The following is a 23,945-nucleotide window of genomic DNA, read 5'->3' as shown; positions in this document are numbered from 1 at the left end:
GCTTTCCTGTCCAGAGTGGGGACTTTATAGTGTGGGGACGTCACACATGTAACAGGGAGCCGTCTGCTTTAAGCTAAATGTTCCTCTTCAGACGGAACTTCCTAGGACAAGGCTAAAACTGCTCCTCAGAAGATGGACGTGACCTAAGCAACCACACTGTGCTGAAGGGGATGAGCAACCCAGGGCCAACGCCTTAGCACACAGGCAACACCGTCTGTACTCCACCGTAACCTGGCCCGAGAGTGAGATGCGAGGGAGAAACAGATGCAGAAATGGTATGTAATGAGAAGCAGGGCCATGCAAACAGATTATGTTAAATATACTACTCATGGTAAAGAGTCGAAGAAAACTGAACCTGAAGAAAAAAATGCAGAAGCTGTAAAAGATCCAAATGAAACTTCTAGAGATAAACGGTGCAATGTCTGAAATAAAGACATAGTGGACAGAATGCACAGCAGATGAGGCAGCACAACAGAAAAGACTGGTTAATAGTTAATTTGAAGACATAGAGATAAAAGCTGTGAAAAATGGAACGCAAATTAAAGAACAAAGAAAAACCCTAAAATGTGGGGTGCCTATAGGAAAACTTCAGGCGATCTAACACATGTAAAGGGGAGGAAGTACGCAAGAGACAAAAAAAAAAAAAGTGCTAGAGACATTTACCTCACATCATGCATGGGAATTACAGAGACGTAGGTCATAAAGCTTTAGTGCTCAGGATAAGGCTCAGTAGTTGTGTGTGAGCGCTTGCCTCTCAGGAGGGTGACAGGTTGCATACTCCTGACACTCTAATTTTAACAATGTTCCAGGGATTCTAGCTCCAGGAATCAGGCAAGCATTAAACAAAAGACATCAGACAGAAAATGAAGTAAAAACTATTTCTATTATAGATGACACAATCTTGGATACAGAAACCCTAAGGAATCTCCCACATTCCGATATGCTCATCCAAGGTAATGTGTGAACTCAGAAAGGTTGTAGGACAAAGGATGAGTAATGAAAGACACACATGGTATGGATATTGAAAACTATAGACTATAGTGTTTTATCACTAATAAAACAAACAAAAACAAAAAGTAGAGACTTTTTTTTTGAAACTGAGTCTCATATAGCTCAGGATGGCTTCAGGCTTACGCTGTACATGAAGATGACCCCTGACCCTTTCATCTCTCTCTGCCCACAGGATTTCAGGTCTGTACTACCATAACAGTTTTACACAGTCCTGGCTATCAAACATGGGCTCTGCATACACTAGGGAGGCATTGAGTGTGCGAGTTGGAGACTCTGCTCAGCTCATGGATCTGAGAATACTATTGCTATGGTGACAGCACCCCTCAAACCAACCCACGAACTAATGCCACCCACACCAAATTCCAGTTAGTGATGTTTGCCATTCTTTTAACAGACTGATAAAACTGACCTAAAATTCATATGAAAATGCAGGAAATCTAAATGACAAAAGCAGTCTTGAAAAAAGAAGCTGGAGGACTCACTGGCATTTCCAAAGTTACTATATAGCAGTGGTAATCAAGACAATGTGGTCCTGTAGATGGCCAGGCAGACAGAGCAATGGAATAGAATTAAGAAACAAAAAGAAGGGTCCAAGCCTTTAACCCCAGCATTTGGGAGACAGAGGCAGTCTAATCTCTGTGAGTTCCTGGACTGCCAAGGTTACACAGAGGAAACCCTGTCTTGAAACAGCAGCAGCAGCAGCAGCAGCGGTGGGCAGGAGAGATGACTCAGCAGTCCAGAGCTCCAGCTGCTCTTCCAAAAATCCTGAATTCAGTTCCTAGCACTATGTCAGGCCTTTCACAACTGCCTGTGAGTCCAGCTCCAGGAGACCAATTTCTTCTCTGGTCTTCATAGGCACACTATACATATGTGAAACACACACACACACACACACACACACACACACACACACACACACCCACACACTCACCCATCCACCAAGAATACAGAATGAAACTCATAAATCGACTATGCTCAGTTGATTTCTTTTGACAGGGAATAGAGGTGATTCAGTGAGGAAATGGATCTTTTAAACATACACATGGAAAAGATGTGGTTGTACTGTATCTCATACCAAATTAAAAAATTAACTCAAAGTAGAACACAGATTTAGAGGATAAAACTATGATGATTTCAGAAGAAAACATGGGTGAAATCTCTGTGATGTTAGGCAACCAGGTCTTAGACAAGATATCAAATACACGGCAACAGAGGGGAAGTAAATGCAGCAACTTTATTCACACACAAACGTGCGTCTGTCTAGACACCATCACGAAGAGGGACAAACAAACAACCCCTCTCAGAACAGGAAGTTGCAGATATGTATCGTTTACAAGGGATTGAAATCAAGGACATTATAATTTTTACAAGTACAAATTATAATTAATCCAATTTTAAAGTGGGCAGAGGAGGGCTGGAGAGACAGCTAAATGTTTAAGAGCACACGATGCTCTTCCAAACAACCCAAGTTCTGTGCTCAGCACCCACATCAGGCAGCTCCCAACCACCCATGACTCCAGCTCCAGGTAATGTGATCACCTCTTTTGGTCTGTGTGGAGACTCATGTACATACAGAAACACAGACACACATACATAACAATGCATCCTTTAAAACTTGGCAAAAAGTCTGAACAGATATTTCTCTAGAGACAAATGACCAATGAACATCAGGCAAGGTGATATATCACCAGTCAGAGGGAAGTCAAACCTAGCACAGCCACTGTCACTGTACACACAGCACAGCCTGTACCACTACACACAGTATAGCCAGTGTCACTGCACACACAGCAAAGCCTGTGCCACTGCACACAGCACAGCCAGTGTCACTGCACACACAGCAAAGCCTGTGCCACTGCACACAGCTTAGCCAGTGTCACTGTAGACACATCACAGCCTGTGCCACTGCACACAGCACAGCCAGTGTCACTGTAGACACATCACAGCCTGTGCCACTGCACACAGCACAGCCAGTGTCACTGTACACACAGCAAAGCCTGTGCCACTGCACACAGCTTAGCCAGTGTCACTGTACACACAGCACAGCCTGTGCCACTGCACACAGTATAGCCAGTGTCACTGTAGACACATCACAGCCTGTGCCACTGCACACAGCACAGCCAGTGTCACTGTAAACACATCACAGCCTGTGCCACTGCACACAGCACAGCCAGTGTCACTGCACACACAGCAAAGCCTGTGCCACTGCACACAGCTTAGCCAGTGTCACTGTACACACAGCAAAGCCTGTGCCACTGCACACAGCACAGCCAGTGTCACTGCACACACAGCAGGAAACTGCACTCAGGCAGAGGAAGTGGGAGAACTAGGAGCCTTAGGTGTTTCTGGCAGGATCAATTCCTCAAGAAGCTGATATCCAGTCCTCCCTCCCGTCCTATCCTTGCTCTCCCCTTCCCTCCCTTCTCTTTTCTCTATTCCTATGTACAATTTATTCAGAAGAACCATGAAAGGCAGCCTGGTTCCTTGTTGAGCTAAGACTAGAAACCCCAGTGATCCTGAAGGGATGGTAGGAGCTTCGCCTGTTGCCAGAAAGCACCCCCCCCATGCCCCACCCCCGTCACTAGCCACAGTCCTCCATTGATTTGTGGCCATCAGTCACATAAGGGTAACCCCCAAGCCCCTCCACTTGTAGAGGACATGACCTGTCATCACACAGGCTCAAGACAGATCTCCATTATAATGAGGTAGCTAAAGGCCTGGAGGCTTAGCCCATGAAGCTACTTCTCTCTACATAAGGTATTTAATCCCAGGCCCACTCTGAGAAGGGAGGTGTGATTTTACTCATCCACTTTCCACCATGACAGTAAACACCTTAAAGCCATGGACTGCTCCTTTCATCGGATCTGCCATGGGGAGCCATGGAGAAGGTCTTTGCCTATAGAGCCTCCGTCTAATCTCCCACAGAAGGCCTCTCTGCGCTCCCAGCCATGGCAGCCACGGTAACCAAATGGAAGCCCAACGCCAGCCCTGCAATAGCATGGGGTAAGCACAGTCACTTCCCTTGTTTGGTCTCCCTGAGCAGCAGCAGAGCCCTGTAGCTGAGCAGACGGGGACCCCAAATAACTGTGCACATGAATATGTGTAGCAATGTTATTTACAAGAGAGCAACTGTAGGAGCAAAGCAAATGTCATTAGTTGACAATGACTAAAACAGTGATGCTGACACTGGAATGTTCTCTAGCTATAAAAAGAAGAGAGTGCACCTTTAGGCTGCAACATGGATGAAACTCAAAAGCACTGTGTGAAACAGCGGGACATGAAAAGCCACAAGGGAATGCTCTCCATTTATGCGAAACATCCCGGACAGACTTGGAAAAGGTATGTGAACTGCAATTTAACAGCCAGGTCAATGAGTTTCGAATGCCTGGTGATGAGGGCTGGAGAGGGGAGAGGCAGGAACATGTAAGAGATCATTCTGCACATTTGAACAGTTTTTTCTCTGGGGTAGGAGTGCAAATCAGAAAGTTTCAGGACATGGTTCTGTCACAGACACAGACAACCAGTCCAAGTGTCACACATTACCATCCTTAATTTGGATCACTGTTATATCAGTTGGATCCTTTGCAGTGACCAGTGCATGGCTGAGCCAGTCACTGCTGGGAGAGTCTCCATCTTCCTACCGACTAGACAATAAGAGACTGCAGTTCTTCGAGTGGCCTCTGTACACGGTGCTCATCCACTCTGCAGAGGGAAACTACCTGCTTAATGTCAGAGTCCATTGCTCTCTGGGAAAGCAATGGTTCAGACCAGAGTCCAGCGTCTGCAGAAAACCAACTAATGTACAGATGGCAAAGCCCGAACAATCTCCTCGAAATGTCATAGGTGCAGGCTCACAAGTCAAAAGTCCCCAGAAGCCTCTAAAGCCTGTTCTCAACTCCCCCTCCTCTCTCACTCCAGTCAAGAGAATCACACCAGCTGTGTCACATTAGACAGGTCTGCCTGCACGCTACTAAAAGCACAGAGCTGAGGGACAGTACAAATCATGCTCAATTTGCTCAGATGGAACTGGTTATATCTAACCTGATTAAACTGGCTAACCAAAGCATGTGCTTGTAGGTTGCTGATGTTTTTATTCTATGCAACTGTTCAACTGTATTTCCTAGGAATGAAGTAAAGGAAGCTCATAGGTCATAAAAATCATGGACTGTATTCCTTTACATCATGCATAGTGTTCACATTCTAAGCAATAAAAACAAGAGCATTGCTGAACATGTCGCGCAGACTTCACCATTTGACCACCCATCGCACCTAGGCTGACTAGAGAGAGGGCTGGTATCACCCAGCTTCTAGTCTACAAATCCGAGCTTATTACAGTGTGGCCTGTGTGCTTAGCCAACTATGACGTAGAAAGCACACTGCTTAGCAGTTAGAAGTTAGGATTCTGATTCACCTTGGTGAGCTGGTCATTTTTAGGGCATCTAGAAGGAAAATAGTAATAATTATAAATTAAGATTCCAGCTGAAAGAGTGTTTATTGTACTTGGTAGAGTGATATGATCTGACCTATAAATTCCAACTAACAAAACACATGCAGTCCCCAGCAGCCTGCTACTAGAAAGTGTTGGTATGGTGGCCCTAAGTATTTTCGCAGGTAAAAAGGGCAGGTCTCACCCAGATTGGCAAGTGCTTTCTTTCTAGCAATATACTTGAGTCCCAGCTCTAGTCTAAGATTGTTCCACCCTCTCCTAGGAAAGACACTGTAAAAACTGATTTAGAAGCTGCAGCATAGGGAATGAGGCCTGGAGTAGTTTAGCAGGGTTGTTCCAGGGTTGCTGATGGCCGTCTGTCAGCGAGCCACTTGTGGAGATGGAGAGCTCGGGCTCTAATGTCTTAGCACACACATGGCTCTAGATGGTTTTCTCTGCCTCAGTGTGAACAATGAAGGACCTCCTCTACTCCTAGGGTATGCTGGGGACAGTTCTTGACACAGAGCTAGCAGTCAACAAAAGCTGGCAATCATCATTAACCATGACAAGTAAGATGAAACTAAAAACAATGTTTTCTAAAACTGAGAGTAGAACAGGTGTCCTGCACACATGCTAGGTTGTCTGGGTCTTGGTGTCTCTTCACAGCAATGGAAACTGGAAGACAATGGGTGAGAATCACACAACCAGATGGCACAAAGTAAAACGGTTGGGTGATGGAGCATGCAGGAGGCTGAGTTCAGTCTTGAGCCTGGCATAAATCCATGCTGGCTCAAGGTCATAAAACCATGCTGGCCCAAGGTCATAAAACCATGCTGGCTCAAGTCATAAAACCATGCTGGCTCAAGGTCACCCTTGGCTACATACTGAGTTTGAAGCCAGCCTGGGCTGCATGAGACTGTTTCAAAAAGAAAGGCAACGACAACATTCATAAAGGGAACCTAGAAAGAAAAAGCCCACTCATGAACTCACCAAAAAGAGAGGGGAGGAAGAAAGGGAAGGAGAGGCAGAGAGAGAGAGAGAGAGAGAGAGAGAGAGAGAGAGAGAGAGAGAGAGAGAGAGAGAGAGAGAGAATGACACTTATTTAAGTAGTGGTAAACAAACAGTAGCTGTGAGGAATACAAACAAATCTATGGGTGGGTCTGCAGGCAAACAGGCTCCCTCTCAGAGCAAACGGGGTAAGTGTTTAGCAAGCACCAGAGAACTGTCTTAGCAAATAGGTATTTTACTGGAAATTTACTGCCGAGAACAAGTACCTTAGGTTAGATTTTAGATGAGAACTGAAGCTCTGCCCTTGCACACATTGCACAGGCCTGTACCTTGGCCTCTGGGCTTCTAGACTTTCACTGTCTCTCAGCTGCAGCTGAGACTAATTTTCCTTCCTTCCTGAAGGAGACTGATGTATGCAATGACGACAGGGAAGGAAAAAAGAATACAGAGGACTCCGTGTTCTCGTGGGTTTAAATCACTTTAAAACCAAGCACAATCCCAGATTTGGATTTTAAAATGCAGTTAATGAGTGAAATAACAGAATGATCTAGAAGAACTAAGATAACACCTGACACACACGAAGCATGTCACTAGGGCAGGCTCTCCAGTGGTCTCTGCCTTTCTCCTGGGTTTTCTCATCATGTCCCCAGACCTGCAAGGTACTTGTAAGGCTGATTTCAGAGTTAAAAACCGGCCTTTCAATGCCACTGACAGAATACAGTGTGAGAGGGAAGGGCAGAGCATCTTTCATGCAAAACCTAACCCAAATCTACCTAAAACTAGTGATTCATTTATTTCTGGATTACTCCCAGTTATCAATACATTTACTATGTAAGTGAACGAGACAAGCAAGGTGGTGCAAAAAGTGAAGGCGCTTGCTCTCAAGCCTGGTGTCGTTTAATCTCCAGAACCCATAAGACAGAAGAGAACTAACTACACACACACACACACACACACACACACACACACACACACACACTCACAAAAAATGTAATAAAAATGTATGTTCATACACAGGAATAAAACTGAGGTGTGGTATAAAATTATTAAAATGGAAATAGAGGAAGAAGTCTCCCACAATTCCACTCACCTAAACCCTCTGAGTTATTTTTTAGCATGGCTACCTTTCATTCTGGTCTGGTCCTCCATTTTCTGTTAGTATGATAACCCTTTTAGTCTGTGAATGCATTTTTGTAATGCTGGACTCATTAAATTCACTTGTAATTACGGCACTCAGGAGGCAGAGGCAGGCAGATCTCTGTGATTTAAAGTTCAGCCTGATGAACAAGCTCTAGGTTTGTCAGGACTACTTAGTGAGACCCTGCTTCCACAGAAAGGACATGCAGTCTGGCAAGACGGCCTCGGCAGGCAGAGGTCCCTCCCACCAAGCCTGATGACCTAGCTCCACCCTCAGAGTCCAAGTGGTGGAAGGGGAGAGCCAAAGCTGGAAAGCGGTCTTCTGACCATTGTGTGCTGCGGTATGAGAGTACTGACGTGTGCACACCAAATACGATAAACACACACACGAGTAAAACAAAACATTTTTAAAATGCACCACCCCAAAAATCTTCAGTTATATATTTTTTTTATAAGAACTTGGCTCCTTAAAGGTGTTGAGAATCTAGAAAATACAAAGAGAGGCCATGTTGTTTTAAAGCCAACATAATTATACTGTTTTATAACATGATATCACTTCCTTTGCTTCTACAGTCAAATTTAGGCTCCTTGTATTTTGGCCTATGGGGCTCTGTGTGACTGTTTCTGACTTAGCAGCATCACTTCTAGTAACACTTGTTTAGCTTTGAACCCCAAATTCCAAACACCCCAATTCTTTGAAGGTGGTATACATTCCCTTTCTGTCTGTAAAATCCACCTTTTCTTTGTTCATCTTCTTCTGAATCCCTGCTTTTTGCCAAAATCTGACTGTGCCTTCTCTCCGAAGCCCACGTCCCCAGGAGAAAGGAAAGTGCCTCCTACAGTGCCTGCCTCCTACAGTGCCTGCTGTGTTCCTTCTTAGCTCAAGGCTCAGCCAGCGTGCAGCTTCGCAGCTTCCGGTGTATGTGTCTGCCACCCGCACCTCTCATGAATACAAAAGGAAGGAAAGCGTCTGTCCACAGCCGTCAGGTGGTGAAGACAGCAGTGACCACGAAGCTTTCTGATGGCCTAAGCAGGTATACAAGCATTTCTTCTTTCCTAAATGGAAACACTGGGAGGAAAGCCAGGAGTGTGAGGGACGGTCACAGCCACGCCAGGCTGCAGGGAGCAGGCTGGCAGCAAGTCTCCAGGTGAGGAGGACATGATGTACATCGTGAAGCCCCACAGTACACACTGAGCACACACTGTGCTACGTGACGCTTGTGCTCTAAATGGATGTGGTCTGCACGGAGCTTACATGTATAACTGCCGACTACTCTGAGATATAGGTTCTTTGAAAAAATTCATTGAATTATTTTTTTGAACTTTACTACATTTATTTATGGGTGCACAGCACCCCACAGGAGGTTAGAGGTAACCTAATCTAATGCTGGGGAACCAGTGCTCTCCTTCCATCATGTCAGTCCTGGAAATGGACCTCTGGCTACTAGGGTAAACCAGCTTGCTGGCCCCATGGACTCTTTCATGATTCTCACCTATAATTGAGAAAGAGTCTCAAAGAAGTTAAGCATATGCTAAGGTCACAGAAAAAAAAAGAATGAAAGAAAAGAAGGAAAGAAGAAAGAATGGGAAGGAAGGAAGAAAGAAAGGAAGGAAGGTAGGTAGAAAGGCAGGCAGGCAGGCAGGCAGGCGGGTGGGCAGAAGTAAGAGTCAAGCCTGGGCTCAGGCTATGTGGTGCACGCTTGAGCTCTGTGAGATGACATTGCAGGCACATAATACACATGGTCATAATCATGTGCACATTTATAAACAACACATTTGATTCAGGACATCAATTCACCTCAGATTGACAAATTAAGTAAGGTTATACCTTTTGGGAGGAGGGCTTGAGACAGGGTCTGTGTAGGTCAGGGTAGCTTCACACTTATTATATAGCTGAGGATAACCTTGAACTCCTGACCCTCCTGCCTCCACCTCCCAAGTACTGGGATTACGAATGTGTGCACCACATCCAGTACGACTGTATCCTGACAACAAATAGACTATTTGAATTGTTAATAACTACCCCGTTCCACGAGGCCTACTATACCTCAGTGCTTAGCTACAAAGAACTCAAGTCCTGCTTCATCCCTCCAATGGCTTACAATGACAGGCTCCTGAGACACATTGAATGTTTCTGCTCAGTCTAGTAAGGGACCACTCTGGTGACAGGTTTACCCAGTGCTCAGATGCCACTGGAGCTGGAAACAATTCATGAATACAAAAGCAGATTCCCTACTGCAAGGTCATTGCTTTTACCCTAGAGAACGCTATCCATTCTACTCACTGTTTTGTTTGATATTTGGTTAGTTTTAGAGACCCAGGAAGGAATTTACTATTACTGTTACACACACACACACACACGCGCACACGCACGCACGCACGCACGCACGCAGGGGTGTGTCATATACACAGACATCATGTCTCTTGTGGCTTATGTATGGAATTTAAATCTTTTGACTCCTGCCTTCCCTCTTTGCATGACTCCATGATAAAGTTACGCACATGCACTCAGGGACAGCTTTGTTTTTCTTCCTTACTTCCCTTCCGTTCCTATTTTAGTAGTAAATACACTTTTTTTTTCTTGTTTTCTTTTGAAACAAGGTCTTAGTATACAGCCTTGGCTGGTCTAGAATTTGCTATGTAGACCAGGCTGGACTTAAACCACAGCAACTCTCTAGTTTTGGTTTCCTTGAACTCAATTACAGCTGTGAGTCATTATACTTGACTTGTCTTGTGGTTACTGGGACTGACCTCAGGGCCTTTGCACATGCTGGGTATGTGGAAGATACTCATAAAATTGATTTTAATAATAACTTTAAAAATTTAATGATGACAAAATATTACCTTTCCAACAGATAATCAGTATAAAATTTTTTGGAAAAACCTTTCGCTTTAACATTTGAACTCTATTTTACTTACTTACTTAGTTGTGTGTGTGGGCATAAGTGTGCCATGACAAGTCTATGAAGGCCAGAAGACAACTTTCGGAGGTTGGTTCTCTGCTTCCAGCACTGTGATATATAGCCCAGGCTAGCCTTAAATTTGTCTTAGCCTCTCCAGTGCTGGAATTCTATGAAATCTGAAACACATTTTATACCTACAGAACATCTCAATTTAGAGTAGCTCATCTATCAAATGCTCAAATGCCACCTGGGCTAGTTTCTGCCTCCCTGGTCACTGTAAGTACAACACATTTAGAGCTATGGCTGTCACACTAGAGAAAGAGGAGAATGCTGTGTTCCCACCAAGTCTTGCTCATGTGCCAGTGAGATACTGAAGACAGTGTGTGATGACATTTAACTGGGGCACATGCTCTTATTGATGGTAAGAATTTGGAGGACAGAATGATTAAAAAATCCTCAAAGCCATCTTCCTGGAGTTCATAAACAAAGGATGGGAAGGAAGTCGGAAGCAAAGGTGCACTCCAATGACCGACCCTTTTATAACAGTCTAAACATCATGCTCATCTGGTGAGGTGGTTTCACATGTCCTTGGCCCCTGCAAAGCACTTTAAGGTGGCTTGAGTTTGGGGGCAGGGTTCCCTATGAATAGAACCCAGCAGACCAACAATTTCAATCAAACACACAATTTTGCTGGTGTCCTGGTGACGAGATTGGTGAGCAAACCTTTCAGATACATCTGCCGATATAGATTGGAATTTGGGGGGAAGATACAGAAGGTAAAAGCTTATTTGTTAGCGTCTGATTTTTGTTCTTTCTATAATTTATGGACCCAGTTAACTCAATGGTAAACTCAAGTACATGCCACACAGAGGCTCCTTATTGCTAGAATGACCTATATTTTATTATACAAACCTGGATAGCCTCAAGATTATAGGTGGGACAATAGCTATAACTATGTTGAGATGAAAGGTGCCGTTAGATTTTTTTCTTTTCTTTTTTTTTTTTTTGAGATAGGATGTTTCCTAAGTTGGCTTACAACTCAATGAGTAGCTGAGGATAGCCCTGAACCCCTCCCTGATCCTACTGTCTCTACCTCTCCAGTGCTGAGATTACAGGTATGGGACACAGGCCTGGCTAAACCTGTATATGTTTCCCATAAAGCAGCACGATCTTATACTACTGGATGTGGAGAGGATGTGTTCCGATTACCTCTGCGTGGCCACAGGGACTTTGTGGGCTAATAATACACATTAATCTGAGAGAGGCGGTTTCAATGCCCTTCCCACAGAGTACTTTCAATCGGTCTGAATTTGGGAACAGAGCTCCATATGGACGAGTTGGACTTTGACAGTCTGAACAGATTTATTGACGGTAGCAGCTCGTGGTCAAGCTTGGACCCAGAAGCTGACTTTGCATGTACAGCATCCTTAGACAGGACAATCAGGAGAGGCTTTAACCAGTTACAGGCTCATTGTCCATTTCAGTCTGTGGCCTGGAACTCATGTACTGCACTTCCTGAGACCTCTTATATGAACATATCAAATTATTTTTATTTGGGATGTCTTTCTCTCCTTCATTCACTTTGTGAATCATACAGAACAATTATATGTGGATCTATAATTAGAGCCATGTATGAAGTCAGAGCCTGAGGGAGGAACTCTTAGCGGAACTGGTGAAGGGTGGATTGAGAACAGGGACTTAAATATCCAACGATAAATGAGCCAGTTCAGCTATCTCTACAGCATGGAACAAGATGAACCACTACAAAAAATGATGCCATTTTCAAAGAAAAGCACAGAACAGCAAAAGGTCTTGAGAACACGGAGGGTATCCGAGTTGAGTTCACACTATTTTCTGGATGACCAATAGAACATATTTGATGGTAAAATTCCAAGCAAACAAGGGCAGATTTCCTTGCGACTTCTAGGAAAGAGCCTTATAGATTCCACTGGTCAGTCTCACACACTTAGCTGTGGGCGAGTGGGTGTGCTGGAGCGCTGCCTAAGACTCTACCTGCAATGTTCCCAGGTAGAACTGCCAGTCATACCTGTCTGCTTCCCTTCCTCGGGTCTGTCCAGGCAGTGAGTCAGCAGGAAGAGAACATCAATATACACAGCTCTGGTTACCAAGCATGGATTTTGCCTAGAAAAGTAAAGAATAAAGAGTAAATTGCCAGGGCCTTAGGAAAGAGAGAAATGGGTTTTTTCTATTAGGCATGTAATCAGGCAGCTATATTATACTAAAAATGATTGAGTATGTGGGTAGGAAGGAAATCAGCAATCTGTAACAAAGCGAGTCCACGAGCCTGTGACAGAGGCTAGGTTTGTGTCTTAGTCACTGTTCCATCGCTGTGAAGAGACACCATGACCAAGGCAACTCTTACAGAGGAAAACTTTTTTAAAAGATTTATTTTTATTTATTCTATGTGAGTACACTGTAGCTGTCTTCAGACACACCAGAAGCCGCCATCAGATCCCTTTACAGATGGTTGTGAGCCACCATGTGGTTGCTGGGAATTAAACTCAGGACCTCTGGAAGAGCAGTCACTCTTACCCACTGAGCCATCTCTCCAGCCCTAAACAAAGCTTTTAATTGGAGGCTTACGTACAGTTTCTGAGGCTTAGTTCATTATGGTCATGGCAGGGTAGTGTATTAGACCACAGCATCCTGATCAGGGCCCTGTGTGGGCTTTTAAAACCTCAAAGTCCACCTCCAGTGACGTACTTTCTCCACAAGGTCACACCTACTTCAACAAAGCTACATCTCCTAATAGTTCTAATCCTCCTCAAATGACTAGGCATTCAAATATAAGAGCTTCTGGGCCCTTCTTACTCCAATCACCACAGTCCGTGTGAGGGCCCAGCAGACAAAACTCTGTCCTGCTATGTTCCAGATAACCTAAGACCTCAATGTCTATCCTACCGACTTGAGAACACGGAGAAAGCACATGAAATGCAGTGCTGTCCTCTTAGCTGGAGAAAATGGGTTCACTGCTGGCAGTCTCTGGTTATGAAGTTCACGTATTTAACAAAATGACCCCTACAAACAACAGTCACTGAACAACAGATCAACACACACTGGAGCTAGGGCCCTCCTAATAAATGAGATGTTTTTCTTTTTTCAATGACTGGCTCATTTAACCTTGGCTCTGTCAGGCAGATCTATAGGTAAGCAGCTTAGATCTTCATTTTAGAACGGTGCTTGAAGAGTCCTGGCTCTGAGTCGCAGTTCAGAATAAGACTGTATAGGCCCAGATTTGGCGTGCTGAGGACCGGGCACCTTTGGTAAATCAGTACGCACAGTGGGGTCTGATACGTAGCTTCTGCCACTTGTTATCTTGTGACCTGGGCAGACTGCTGCTCTGTGACAGCACTGACCTTCTTCTCCCTGTGAGTCTCTGGAGCACTAATTAAGGTGTCAGAGTGAACTGGAAATGGCATCCAAGGTCTGTCAGGAAGAGACCTCTCAGGAGGGTTTAACCCTGTCCTCTTCTACTTCTAACCTAGGATCTGGATGGCACAGTGCTATGGCTGGGGGAGTTTGAACCTGACCTTCCCATCCTTGTACACGCACAGTTCTACTGCTTCCCTACAGCCTGCCTCCACCTTCATCCTCAACTGCACACATCCTTCGGCTGACACACTCTAACATGAAAAAGCACCTTTATCATGTATGGTGGTGTACACCTGTAATCTACATATATGTGCAGAAAAGGTTATTGTCAGGCATCTTTCTCAACTACATCTATACTTTCATTTTCAATTTATAAGTATTGTGTCTGCATGATATGGGGGTGATGAGACATAATTTGTCTCTCTCTTTCCACCTCCTGGGTTCCAGATATCTAACTCAGGCCATCAGCCTTGGCAGCAAGTGCTGTTACCCACCCAGCCATCTCTCCAGTTCCCCTATCTCTTAAAAAATTAAAAAAAATTATTGTGTGTGTGTGTGTTGCTCATGTGTGTGCTGTGCACACAAGCCACAGTATACACGATGAGGTCAGAGGACAACTATGTAGAGGTTTTTTGTTGTTGTTTCTTACACTTCTGTGGTTCTGGTAATTAAAGCACAAGTGACCAGGCTCGTACAATAATCTTTACCCCCTGAGCCATCCCTTTGTGTTTTGAGTGTGAACCTGGGCTAGACCATCTAGCTAGCAAGTCGTAAGGACTGTCTTGTCTCTGCTTCCACAACACTGGGATTACATGCACGCCCTGCCTTGTCTGGCTTTTACATAGGTTCTGGGGTCTGAATTCATACCCTTACACTTGGAAGGCAAGCCCTCTACCATGTAACCAAGCACTACCCCAGACCCTTGTCTTTCTTTCCCAGTCTTGCCCATCTTTGCCTTTATCTTGTTTTCCTCCATTTCCCAGTCACAATCCCTTACTGTTATCCATCCCTCCTTCCTTCCTTCCTTCCTTCCTTCCTTCTTTCCCTCCCTCCCTCCCTCCCTCCCTTCCACAGTCTCATCAGTGTTAACAGCTGGGATCTATCCTGCCAAAAGACTACTCAGGGAGCAAAGTCAGAAAACAAGCAGCCAGCCTTGGACAGAAACTCAATGGACTACAGGGCTGAGAGAATGTCCCCAGGAGCTTTGTGCTGGGCCGGGGAGAATAGACAAAAAGAATGGCATTAGGTAGTAAGGGCACCAGTGGAAGGGGAAGCCCTTGGTCCTGCCAAGACTGAACCCCCAGTGAACGGGATTGTTGGGTGGGAGGATGGGGAGGGGAACACCCATATAGAAGGGAAGGGGGAAGGGTTAGGGGGATGTTGGCCTGGAAACCGGGAAAGGTAATAACAATTGAAATGTAAATAAGAGGGGTTGGGGATTTAGCACAGTGGTAGAGCACTTGACTACAAAACGCAAGGCCCAGGGTTCGGACAACAGAAAAAAAAAAAAAAAAAAAAAAAAAAAAAGAAATGTAAATAAGAAATACCCAATTTAATAAAGATGGAGAAAAAAAAAAAAAAAAAAAGAATGGCATTAGGCCTCTGAAAAGTCTGCCTAGTACCACAGGGACAACAGAGAGCCGTAGATAAGACCCAAGGAATTAAGAGGAAAAATATATACAATCTATAAGGATGTCTCTACACTGTTTTATTTTGTATTGTCTTTTGAGGCGTTACTGGGAATTGAGCCTTGGATGTCAAGCATGAGAGGCAAGTGACCTACCACTGAGCTATGGTCTCAGTCCTCATGAGTAAGTATGGGCAGGGTAAGAAGGGAAGAATTCAGATGGACAAGTTGATCAGAGGGCACTTTGAAATATGACAACACATGTAAACTGTTGGATCATAAGAACTAGGCATGTGTGGGAAAGCAAATACTTTGCTTCAAATGAGTGATCTTAATGTCCTAAGTTATTGCTGGCTACCACATACTCTGTGGCCTTGCGGTCACAGCCTCTTGCCTCAATGTTTTCTGGACAAGGTTGTGGGAAACTGGTTTGCTTTTAAGACTCAGTGAATACTAGGTTTTTCCAATGATATTTTTAGCTAGGCTAATGTCTTTTATATGATGATGATGACGATGATGATGATGATGTTGTCATATAGCTCAGGCTGCCCTTCAACTTCCTGTATGTCAGAGGATGTTTTTGAACTTCTGATTCTCCTGCTTCTACCTCCCAAATATAGAGAATATAGGTCCCTGCTACTGTAAAACCTACTGATTTTTTTTTTTAAAGTCAAGGTTCAGTATGTAGCCCAGGCTGGCCTTGAACTTGCAGTGATCTCCAGCCTGGACTTCCCAAATGCTGCATGCAGCAGTTAACATCCTTGTAAACATTCCTCAATGAACAGAACCCTGCATATTTCCTAAGCACACACTGGCTGCCGAATGCACTGCTCCCTGAGACTCTGCAGAGACAGACCACTCTGGTTCTTCATGAGTTTGAGACTCTGGGCCAGCTTGTTGCAATCAAAATTATGGGGGCTCCCATGAACAGAGACTTGTGGTCACAACACAGTCCATGCTGGTTCTGAGGATTTCAGAGAATGATTCTGGCTGAAGCCCACCATTCATGGCTCCACCCTCCAGAATAGCCACATAGCAGACCCATGTAGAGCCAGAGACTTGGGTTTTCTCTGTCAGGCTTCTCACTCACTCTGACTTGGACGCAGTATACGTGAGTTCAGGGTGAGCCAGAGGTTTGTTCTTGGTCTGTCAAGCCTCTTTGATGAGGAGAATAAAACCCCAAGGAGCAGCAAGCCAGCTGGACAGGAAACAAGCCACACGGTTTTGGGGGAGGCTGGGATTTTATTTTTAAACATTCAAATGAAAAAAAAATCCTGGCATGGGCATAGTCTAATGGAGATTTACAGTGTTTGACGGGAACTAACAGACAGGCTCAGCCCAGCAGAACAGTGTTAGAAGGTGCAGGAGTCAGGCATGAGGGCTAAGTTTATATATAAGAGTGAAAATGAAGGCTCTTTGAGAACCTTGCTTTTTTCTTCCACCAGTCTTTGTAAAACTTACTTGTCTCTTTACAAACACCCAGCAGAGAACCTGCTGAGTACGTCCTTGCCTTGGGAAATTTCTGAACTCCATTATACCTTCTGCCCTCTGTCCTGGAAGCTGGGGGTTAGAGATGGATGCAGGGCGTATCCACAATGGCTCAGTGTTCAGAGGATGGCAGGAGCCCTTGGGAAGCCTGTGATAAATTATTTACCTCTCTTAGCCCTGCCGGAATCCCAGAGGCTGCCGATCTGTTTTCACTAAGGCCTGTTCATTCAGAAAACATCTCCTCAGAAGTCACTAGGAAACAGGAGGAATGCCAGGGTCTGGAAAGAGGACGATGACACAGTCACTGCCCTCAAGGAACTTAGAGCCCTGGAGAGTGTTTTCAACTCCAGTGTGTATGGCCCACTCCATCAGTTATGAAGTAGACTGATGGATCCTGACCAGTGAAAGAGACAGGATGGAGACAGAAAAGGGGTTGGGAGAGAGAGAGAGAGAGGACACTAAACTCCAATGGTATTCTAGAAGTTTCAGTACCTTAACACAGGATTTCTAGAAAGTTTTTGCCCAGAATGATTAATCTTGTATATCTTTAAGATATAATTAGTGCGTAATGCCAGCAGCAAACCACTGAACTGAGAACGGGACCCCTGCTGAAGGAATCAGAGAAAGGACTGAAGAGCTTGAAGGCCTCGAGACCCCATATGAACAACAATGCCAACCAACCAGAGCTTCCAGGGACTAAGCCACTACCCAAAGACTATACATGGACTGACCCTGGGCTCCAACCTCATAGGTAGCAATGAATATCCTAGTAAGAGCACCAGTGGAGGGGAAGCCCTGGGTCCTACTAAGACTGAACCCCAGTGAACGTGATTGTTGGGGGGAGGTGGTAATGGGGGAGGATGGGGAGGGGAACACCCATAGAGAAGGGAGGGAAGGGGTTAGGGGATGTTGGCCCAGAAACCGGGAAGGGGAATAACAATCGAAATGTAAATAAGAAATACTCAAGTTAATAAAGATGGAGAAAAAAAGATATAATTAGTGAAATGCAACAATTTTAAGTAAAATAATAGACTATTTCCCTAACTTTTAAATTCTTTTTCTAGATAAAATACACCTTCCGTTGCACTGAATGGTGGTGTCAGTAAGGTAATAGGTGTGCTAAAAGCTAGCATCCCTGAAAACCAATCTGCCGAGTCTTAGGAAAATTGAGTTAGATTCCCTAGGTGTGTGTGTGTGTGGGGGGGCTATTTAGTCTGTTTTTGAGACAAGAGTTTCTCTGTGTAGCCCTGGCTGTCCTACAACTAACTATGTAGACCAGGCTGGTCTTGAACTCACAGAGATCCTCCCGCCTCTGCCTCTCAAGTTCTGGTCAAGTGCTGGGATTAAAGGCGTGTGCCACCAAGCCTAGATGGTGTGAGTATATTTTTGAGACAGGGTCTTGCTGTATAACTCTGTCTGGCATGGAACTTGCTTTGTAGACCAGGCTGGCCTTGAGCTTGTTATAGTTCTCCTGGTTCTGCCTCCCAGAATCTGCTGCAGGCTTTGAGTGTGCAAATTATTAGCTATTATTCAGAATTTCAAGTCATAGTAGATTTCACAAGTCAGGGTGTGACTAGTGTATCTGTGTGCATACAAATACATAGCTGCACACATATCTACTGGCCAACCTTGTAAAAGGTTTTTTTTTTTTTTTTTTGGAGGGAAGGTATGGTGTTTTTGGCCATTTAAAACAAAACAAATACTTAAAAACTATTAGTTTAGTGGGAGAAACATGTAGCCTTTCATCAGATGGTGGCATGAAAGAGGGATCGAAGGATTAAAATGAAGGCTGTTGGAAAGGGGACAGATCTGGTAGGAGTCTGGGCAGCAGGCCAGCACTGACCCCACAGAGGAAGTCGTACACCTGAACTTGAGTCCAGAGCATCTACAGAGAATGCAGTGTTTAGAGACAGGACCAGAAGGGACCAGAACGGAGTGCTGCAGGAGGATGAACAGGAGCTGGGGGAGAGCTTAGAGCCGATCGATTGTAAGCCTAAAAGGCTGAAGTTCCTGTGGATCATCCCAGCAACTAAAATCACACTGGAAGGCTTGGATGTCACTCAAAACTGTGAACCCACACGGACGCTCTCAAAGAAACCATCCACTTTGTGTACGTAACAGCAAACTTTTCCATAAGAACCCATGGTTATTTGCAGAGGGCTGAGAACAACTGTTCTGCTTCAAGCTCCTGCTGTTGATATCTAAGTCTCAGGAAAACTGATCTGGACTTCCCAAGGAACTACTCGCCAAGCTCTGGGTAGACCCAAGGCTAACCTCTGCTGAACACTATAGGGGTGTCCTGCTGAAGGAGAGGGGGGAGGGTAGGGGGAAGAGGCCTAAGTTTTGACCTTACGGAGTATATAGTTTTTGTAAGGGAGGGGAAAAACAAAAAGCAATGTAAAGGAATGTTATGAAGGAAGACGGGTTTGGAGACATGGAAAGACTTGGGCTGGTCAGAGGAAAAAGGAGGAGGCACCAGACATACATCAGTCACAGCTGACATGTCTGAAGGAAGGGGTCTTGAGTCTCAGCAAGGGCTCATCCTGGGCTGAGTACTTAAAACTGCAGATCAAAGGAGCCAGCGAAGAGGAGCAGGGGCTTCTGGCTGAGAGTGAGTAGCCCTGGCCTTCAGCATGCCCACACAGGGGCTGTGGTCATGGGGAGGAGTGACAGGGAACAGCAACAAGGGCCATCAGATCAGGGAGGAAGAAAGGTGGACAGAGCAGGTGGGGAAGGAAGAGAAGGCCAGAAAACGGCAGAGAAGGCACCGTTTACATATAATGTTTGCAACACCCTGTTGTGACTGGGCTCTTGACCCTTGCCTGCTGTGCTGGGCCCTTTATTTAAAATTCTTCTCCAAGCGTGTCCTCTGGGGACGCCTTTCCTGACCACCTCAGAGGAGCTGCTGTGCTGGCTGACTTTCTGCTGACAGTCCCTGGGTCTCCCAACTGTCTGTCCCTCTTACAATCCCAGCAGCTCAGCACAGTTTGTGGAGGCTGTCCACAGAGCTTGTGTTTGCTTACAGAGCTGCTGTGGCTGGGATGTAGGAGGTCTTCCTTTGAAGCAGGCCACATTAAGCCATGTAAATGTGGAAGTGTAAATTAAATAAAGAGAAGCTCCTGCTCCCATTCTGATTTCCATTTTTACCACAGCCTGGGCAACTAATCAGCATATGGCATTCTTGGAGAAACAAATGGAGATTTGTTTAAGCCACAATGCCAAATGGTCATGAATTGCAGAATATGTAATTTTAAACAAGCTATTTCCCTCCACGGTACCAGCTAGGATTCAGATTTGTAGGCAAGCCAGCTGGCAGCAACATGGGGTTGGCTGGCTACCCGGTCCTGAGATTACCTTGTCCTCCTAAGGGGGTGGTGCTGGTAGGCTGAGTGATTACTGCAACTAAAACCACCAGTGCTTCCACCCACACCCCAAAGGGAGAAACTTACATGTACTCCTCCTTCTTGGGCTCTTAAAATGAAGCCTTTCCTTAGTGCCCTGTTCTGGTATGGACCAGCCTTCTGGGAATCTACAGAAGGACCCTAAATTGGAAGTATCTGGGAAAGTTACAAAGGCCCAGCCACTTGCTATATCCCTCCATGGTTCCTCCTGGGGCACAGCCTTTCTCTGAAGGGAAAGGATTCAGGAGAGCTGAGGCCTTTACCCTTTGAGCAGGGCCCTAGGGGAGGTAGTCCATAAGTCTGTGGTATTCCACAGTCTGTGGAAGGCATGGCTCCTCTCAAGGCAGGTCTGAAAACACTCCTGCTCTGCTTCCCCTCTGCCACACACAAAGGGGTCCTGCAATCTCAAGCCATGACTTCCCCTGTTGCTGCATGAAGGCTCACCTGGTCTGTTCAGAGGGCCTGCAGGGAGCCCCTGTACTCCCGGAGACTTGTGTTTTTCCATTCTTCTATTAAGCATCTTTTCCTTATTAATGCACTACTATTCAAGCTGTGTGCAGAGAATGATGAAAAGGAGACCTTGTGTGGGTTTTGGGATTTGTTCAAAGCCTGGGAAACAGTTTTATGAGAGATGCATGTTTCCCTCCCTCTGTGACTTGTTTAAAAGTAAAGTTTAATATGCTGCCAGAGAAATTGCCGGTTAATAACTTAATAAGCTATGAGCTGGGAATTATGGGAGAGAAGTGGTATCTAAGAAGACCTTTTTGTAGTTTGGTCTTGGAGGTTACATAGCATTGATTATGCTATAGGATGATAACTGGGCCTCTTTATCCTTCCAGCTCACTTTCCAGCAGCAGACAAGGATAAACAAGCAGGGAGAAGGGGAACCTCTGGATGCTGAGTGACAAGTTTGGATGTATCATAGGGAGAATGTCTTATGTCATGTCTGAGAAGCTATGGTCATGTGAAGTTGGCCAGGTATAGGCTTGAACCTTGGTTTCAGCAATGAGAGCAATAGAATAACAGTATACCACATTTTACTGAAAAAGTCATCTTAACAATATTCTTCTTTAATTTTATCTTTTTACTAAGAAACATAGACATTACTTTTCCATTTTTCAGAATCAACAACACTGTTCATAGAGCTCAAGTAACCACCCCAAAATCAGGGCAAAGCCAAAAATAGTCAAGGTTTTCCAGACAAACACATTGTATTTATGCCCCCAAACACAACTCCTGAAGAGAGAGTGAGTGCCAAGCATAAAAGGCTATGCACCCACACACGCCAGTGTTGCTGTGCACCCACACATGCCAGTGCTGGGCCTCTTTCCAGCCTGACATGCTAGCAGAGCCTAAGCTACTGGACATAACTTTTATTATTTCTGTTTTCTTCCTTCCTTCCTTCCTTCCTTCCTTCCTTCCTTCCTTCCTTCCTTCCTTCCTATTTTTTGAGTCGGTATCACTATGTAGTTCTGGATGGCCTGAAACCTACTTTGTAGACTAGGCTGGCCTCAAACTCAGAGATGTCCCTACCTCTGACTCCCCGTGCTGGGATTAAAGGTCTGAGAGCACACAGGCTTATCCTAACTTTAGAGCTTTCAACTCTGAAGGTAAAAATGGAGCCTCTGGATGGTACAGGGCACACTAGTGGGCTCCAAGGTCTGCCTGGCAGTGCTTCCTCTGATTTTTCTATAGCATGCTCTCCCCGAAACCCAGGCTTGAGGCTTCCTGTTCAACAGTCTCAAGAAGCAGGCCCTTCCCAGAACACAGGCTGTGGGCTGCTGAGGGTTCTTCATACTCAAAGAGGAATGGGTCTCTCAGCCTGCATGGGAAGGAGTTTCCAGACTTGCAGGCCAGTAATCACTGTTGAGGCCTAGGTGCCACAGGTAGCTGAGGGCAAGGAGGAGTGGAAGGCAGTGCGGCAGTGCTGGGCCTCTTCCAGACTGCTCCCTCATCCAGGCAGAGACCTGCCCCTTCTCTACAAGTCTTCCTGGAAGAGGGCTAAACCCTGGGCACACAGGGCATTTGGGTACCAGGGCCTAATGAGCTCAGTACTGAGGCAGGGAGGGGCGTATTGCCATACAGTCTGTATCAGAGGTACTACCTCCAGATGGTCACTGCTACAGGACAGTGGGCAGCCAGGAGAACTAACCTTCTCAAACACCAGAATCTATACTCTGCCTGGCCTGCTGGAGTGGGCCTCTCAGGAAGAAGCCTGGAACAGCAGCCTCTGATAGCAGAGTGTAGAGCTGGGTTCTCTACAGGAGGGTGGCGTCTGCGAGAGGCCTGGGTACAGTGCCGGCTTGTAGGATCTTCTACAAGGATGATCAGGCAGAGGGAGGCGGGGCAAGAAGTAAATCAGAGCTTGTTAGTTTCACCCCTAATTGGAACCATCTTCTGGGGACTACATGTCTGTTACAATGGCTTCCCCCACCCCCCAATCACCTCTTCACTGTTCTGAAATAGGGAGTCAGGGTCCTTCTTTAGTCCGCTCTGCTTCAGTGGGAGGGCAGCCATGCAGGTGTCCTCCAGGCCCACCTCTGCCTGAACTATAATTACCATCTCTACGAGGTTTTAGCTTCAGCATCTTGAGTTTCCACAAAAGCTTCTTTTTGAGGGAAGAACTTCACCAAGTGAGATAATCTTTATATTCCCTTTCCAAGTATAAACACCATGGTTCTATGGTCCTCTTAACAAAAACACAAAGACAAAGCCATGCCATTCCCATTACTAGTGGCAGGTGACTGTCAAATTGCTGCCAGGGGATTCTGAGATTTTGGACTTCACGTGTGTCTAGGAAGCTGCCTCTCACCAGTGTCTACTGAGACCAGTGATTGTTTCTTAAAGTCGTAGACCAAGTACAAATTCCTTTAAGGGCCACCCCATCTGTCTCTCATCCAATCCTGAGCAGCATCTGCTCTGCTCTGTCTGCCCACTGCTCGTGGTGTCTCACTGTAGCCTCCAGAGGTGCCATCTTGGCGGGTTCTTTCCTATGACTTCTGCTGTTTCAAACTGCACTCCTGTTTTAAAGTTAATCTCAAACATCCACCTCCCCTGGAAAGCCTTTTCTTCTGTACTTTGTACCTGCTACCTTCACTGCTATTTGAGCTCCACTACTGGTTAACTTTTTCATAGGGACCCTGGACTGCATTATAACTAGACCATGACAACTGAGGCCCCACTGAGGCTCTAGTCCATATACTGAAAGTGCTCACCACAATGCTGAGCTCTGTACTGAGGCTCCTTGGTGCATGAGAAGCAGATATTGTTAATTTACTCAACAAAGGCTTGTCTGTATCCGTATAACCTCTCTCATTCTGCAATCAAATAGCATTAGCCTTATCGAACAACTAAACCTCAGCTAGCCTGTAAAGAAGGTCTCTTTCCTCCTGGAACACTTCCTTGACCCCTCAACCCACAAGCTAGCATTTATTTCTCCCATCTCAGCTCTTATTTCAGTCCGTACTAAACTCTTACTTGCTCTGGTTAATCTGTTCTTGTCTTGGTCAGACTTGTTTGTTTTAAGAGATTTATTTTTTACTTTATATACATGG

General features: G+C 45.4%; 1 protein-coding gene across 1 annotated transcript in view; it reads right to left on the bottom strand.

Moving 5' to 3' along the window:
* Thada (THADA armadillo repeat containing) overlaps nucleotides 1–23,945 on the bottom strand; it is a 307,293-nt gene that overhangs the window by 51,577 nt on the left and 231,771 nt on the right. The window contains exon 30 of the mRNA XM_032908756.1: nucleotides 12,530–12,624. Coding sequence (XP_032764647.1) covers nucleotides 12,530–12,624 — 95 coding nt within the window. The remainder of the gene's footprint in view (nucleotides 1–12,529; nucleotides 12,625–23,945) is intronic.

The sequence above is a fragment of the Rattus rattus genome, chromosome 7 (assembly GCF_011064425.1).
Source record: "Rattus rattus isolate New Zealand chromosome 7, Rrattus_CSIRO_v1, whole genome shotgun sequence".
Classification (NCBI taxonomy): Eukaryota; Metazoa; Chordata; class Mammalia; order Rodentia; family Muridae; genus Rattus; species Rattus rattus.
This window is presented reverse-complemented; position numbering and strand designations above follow the sequence as displayed.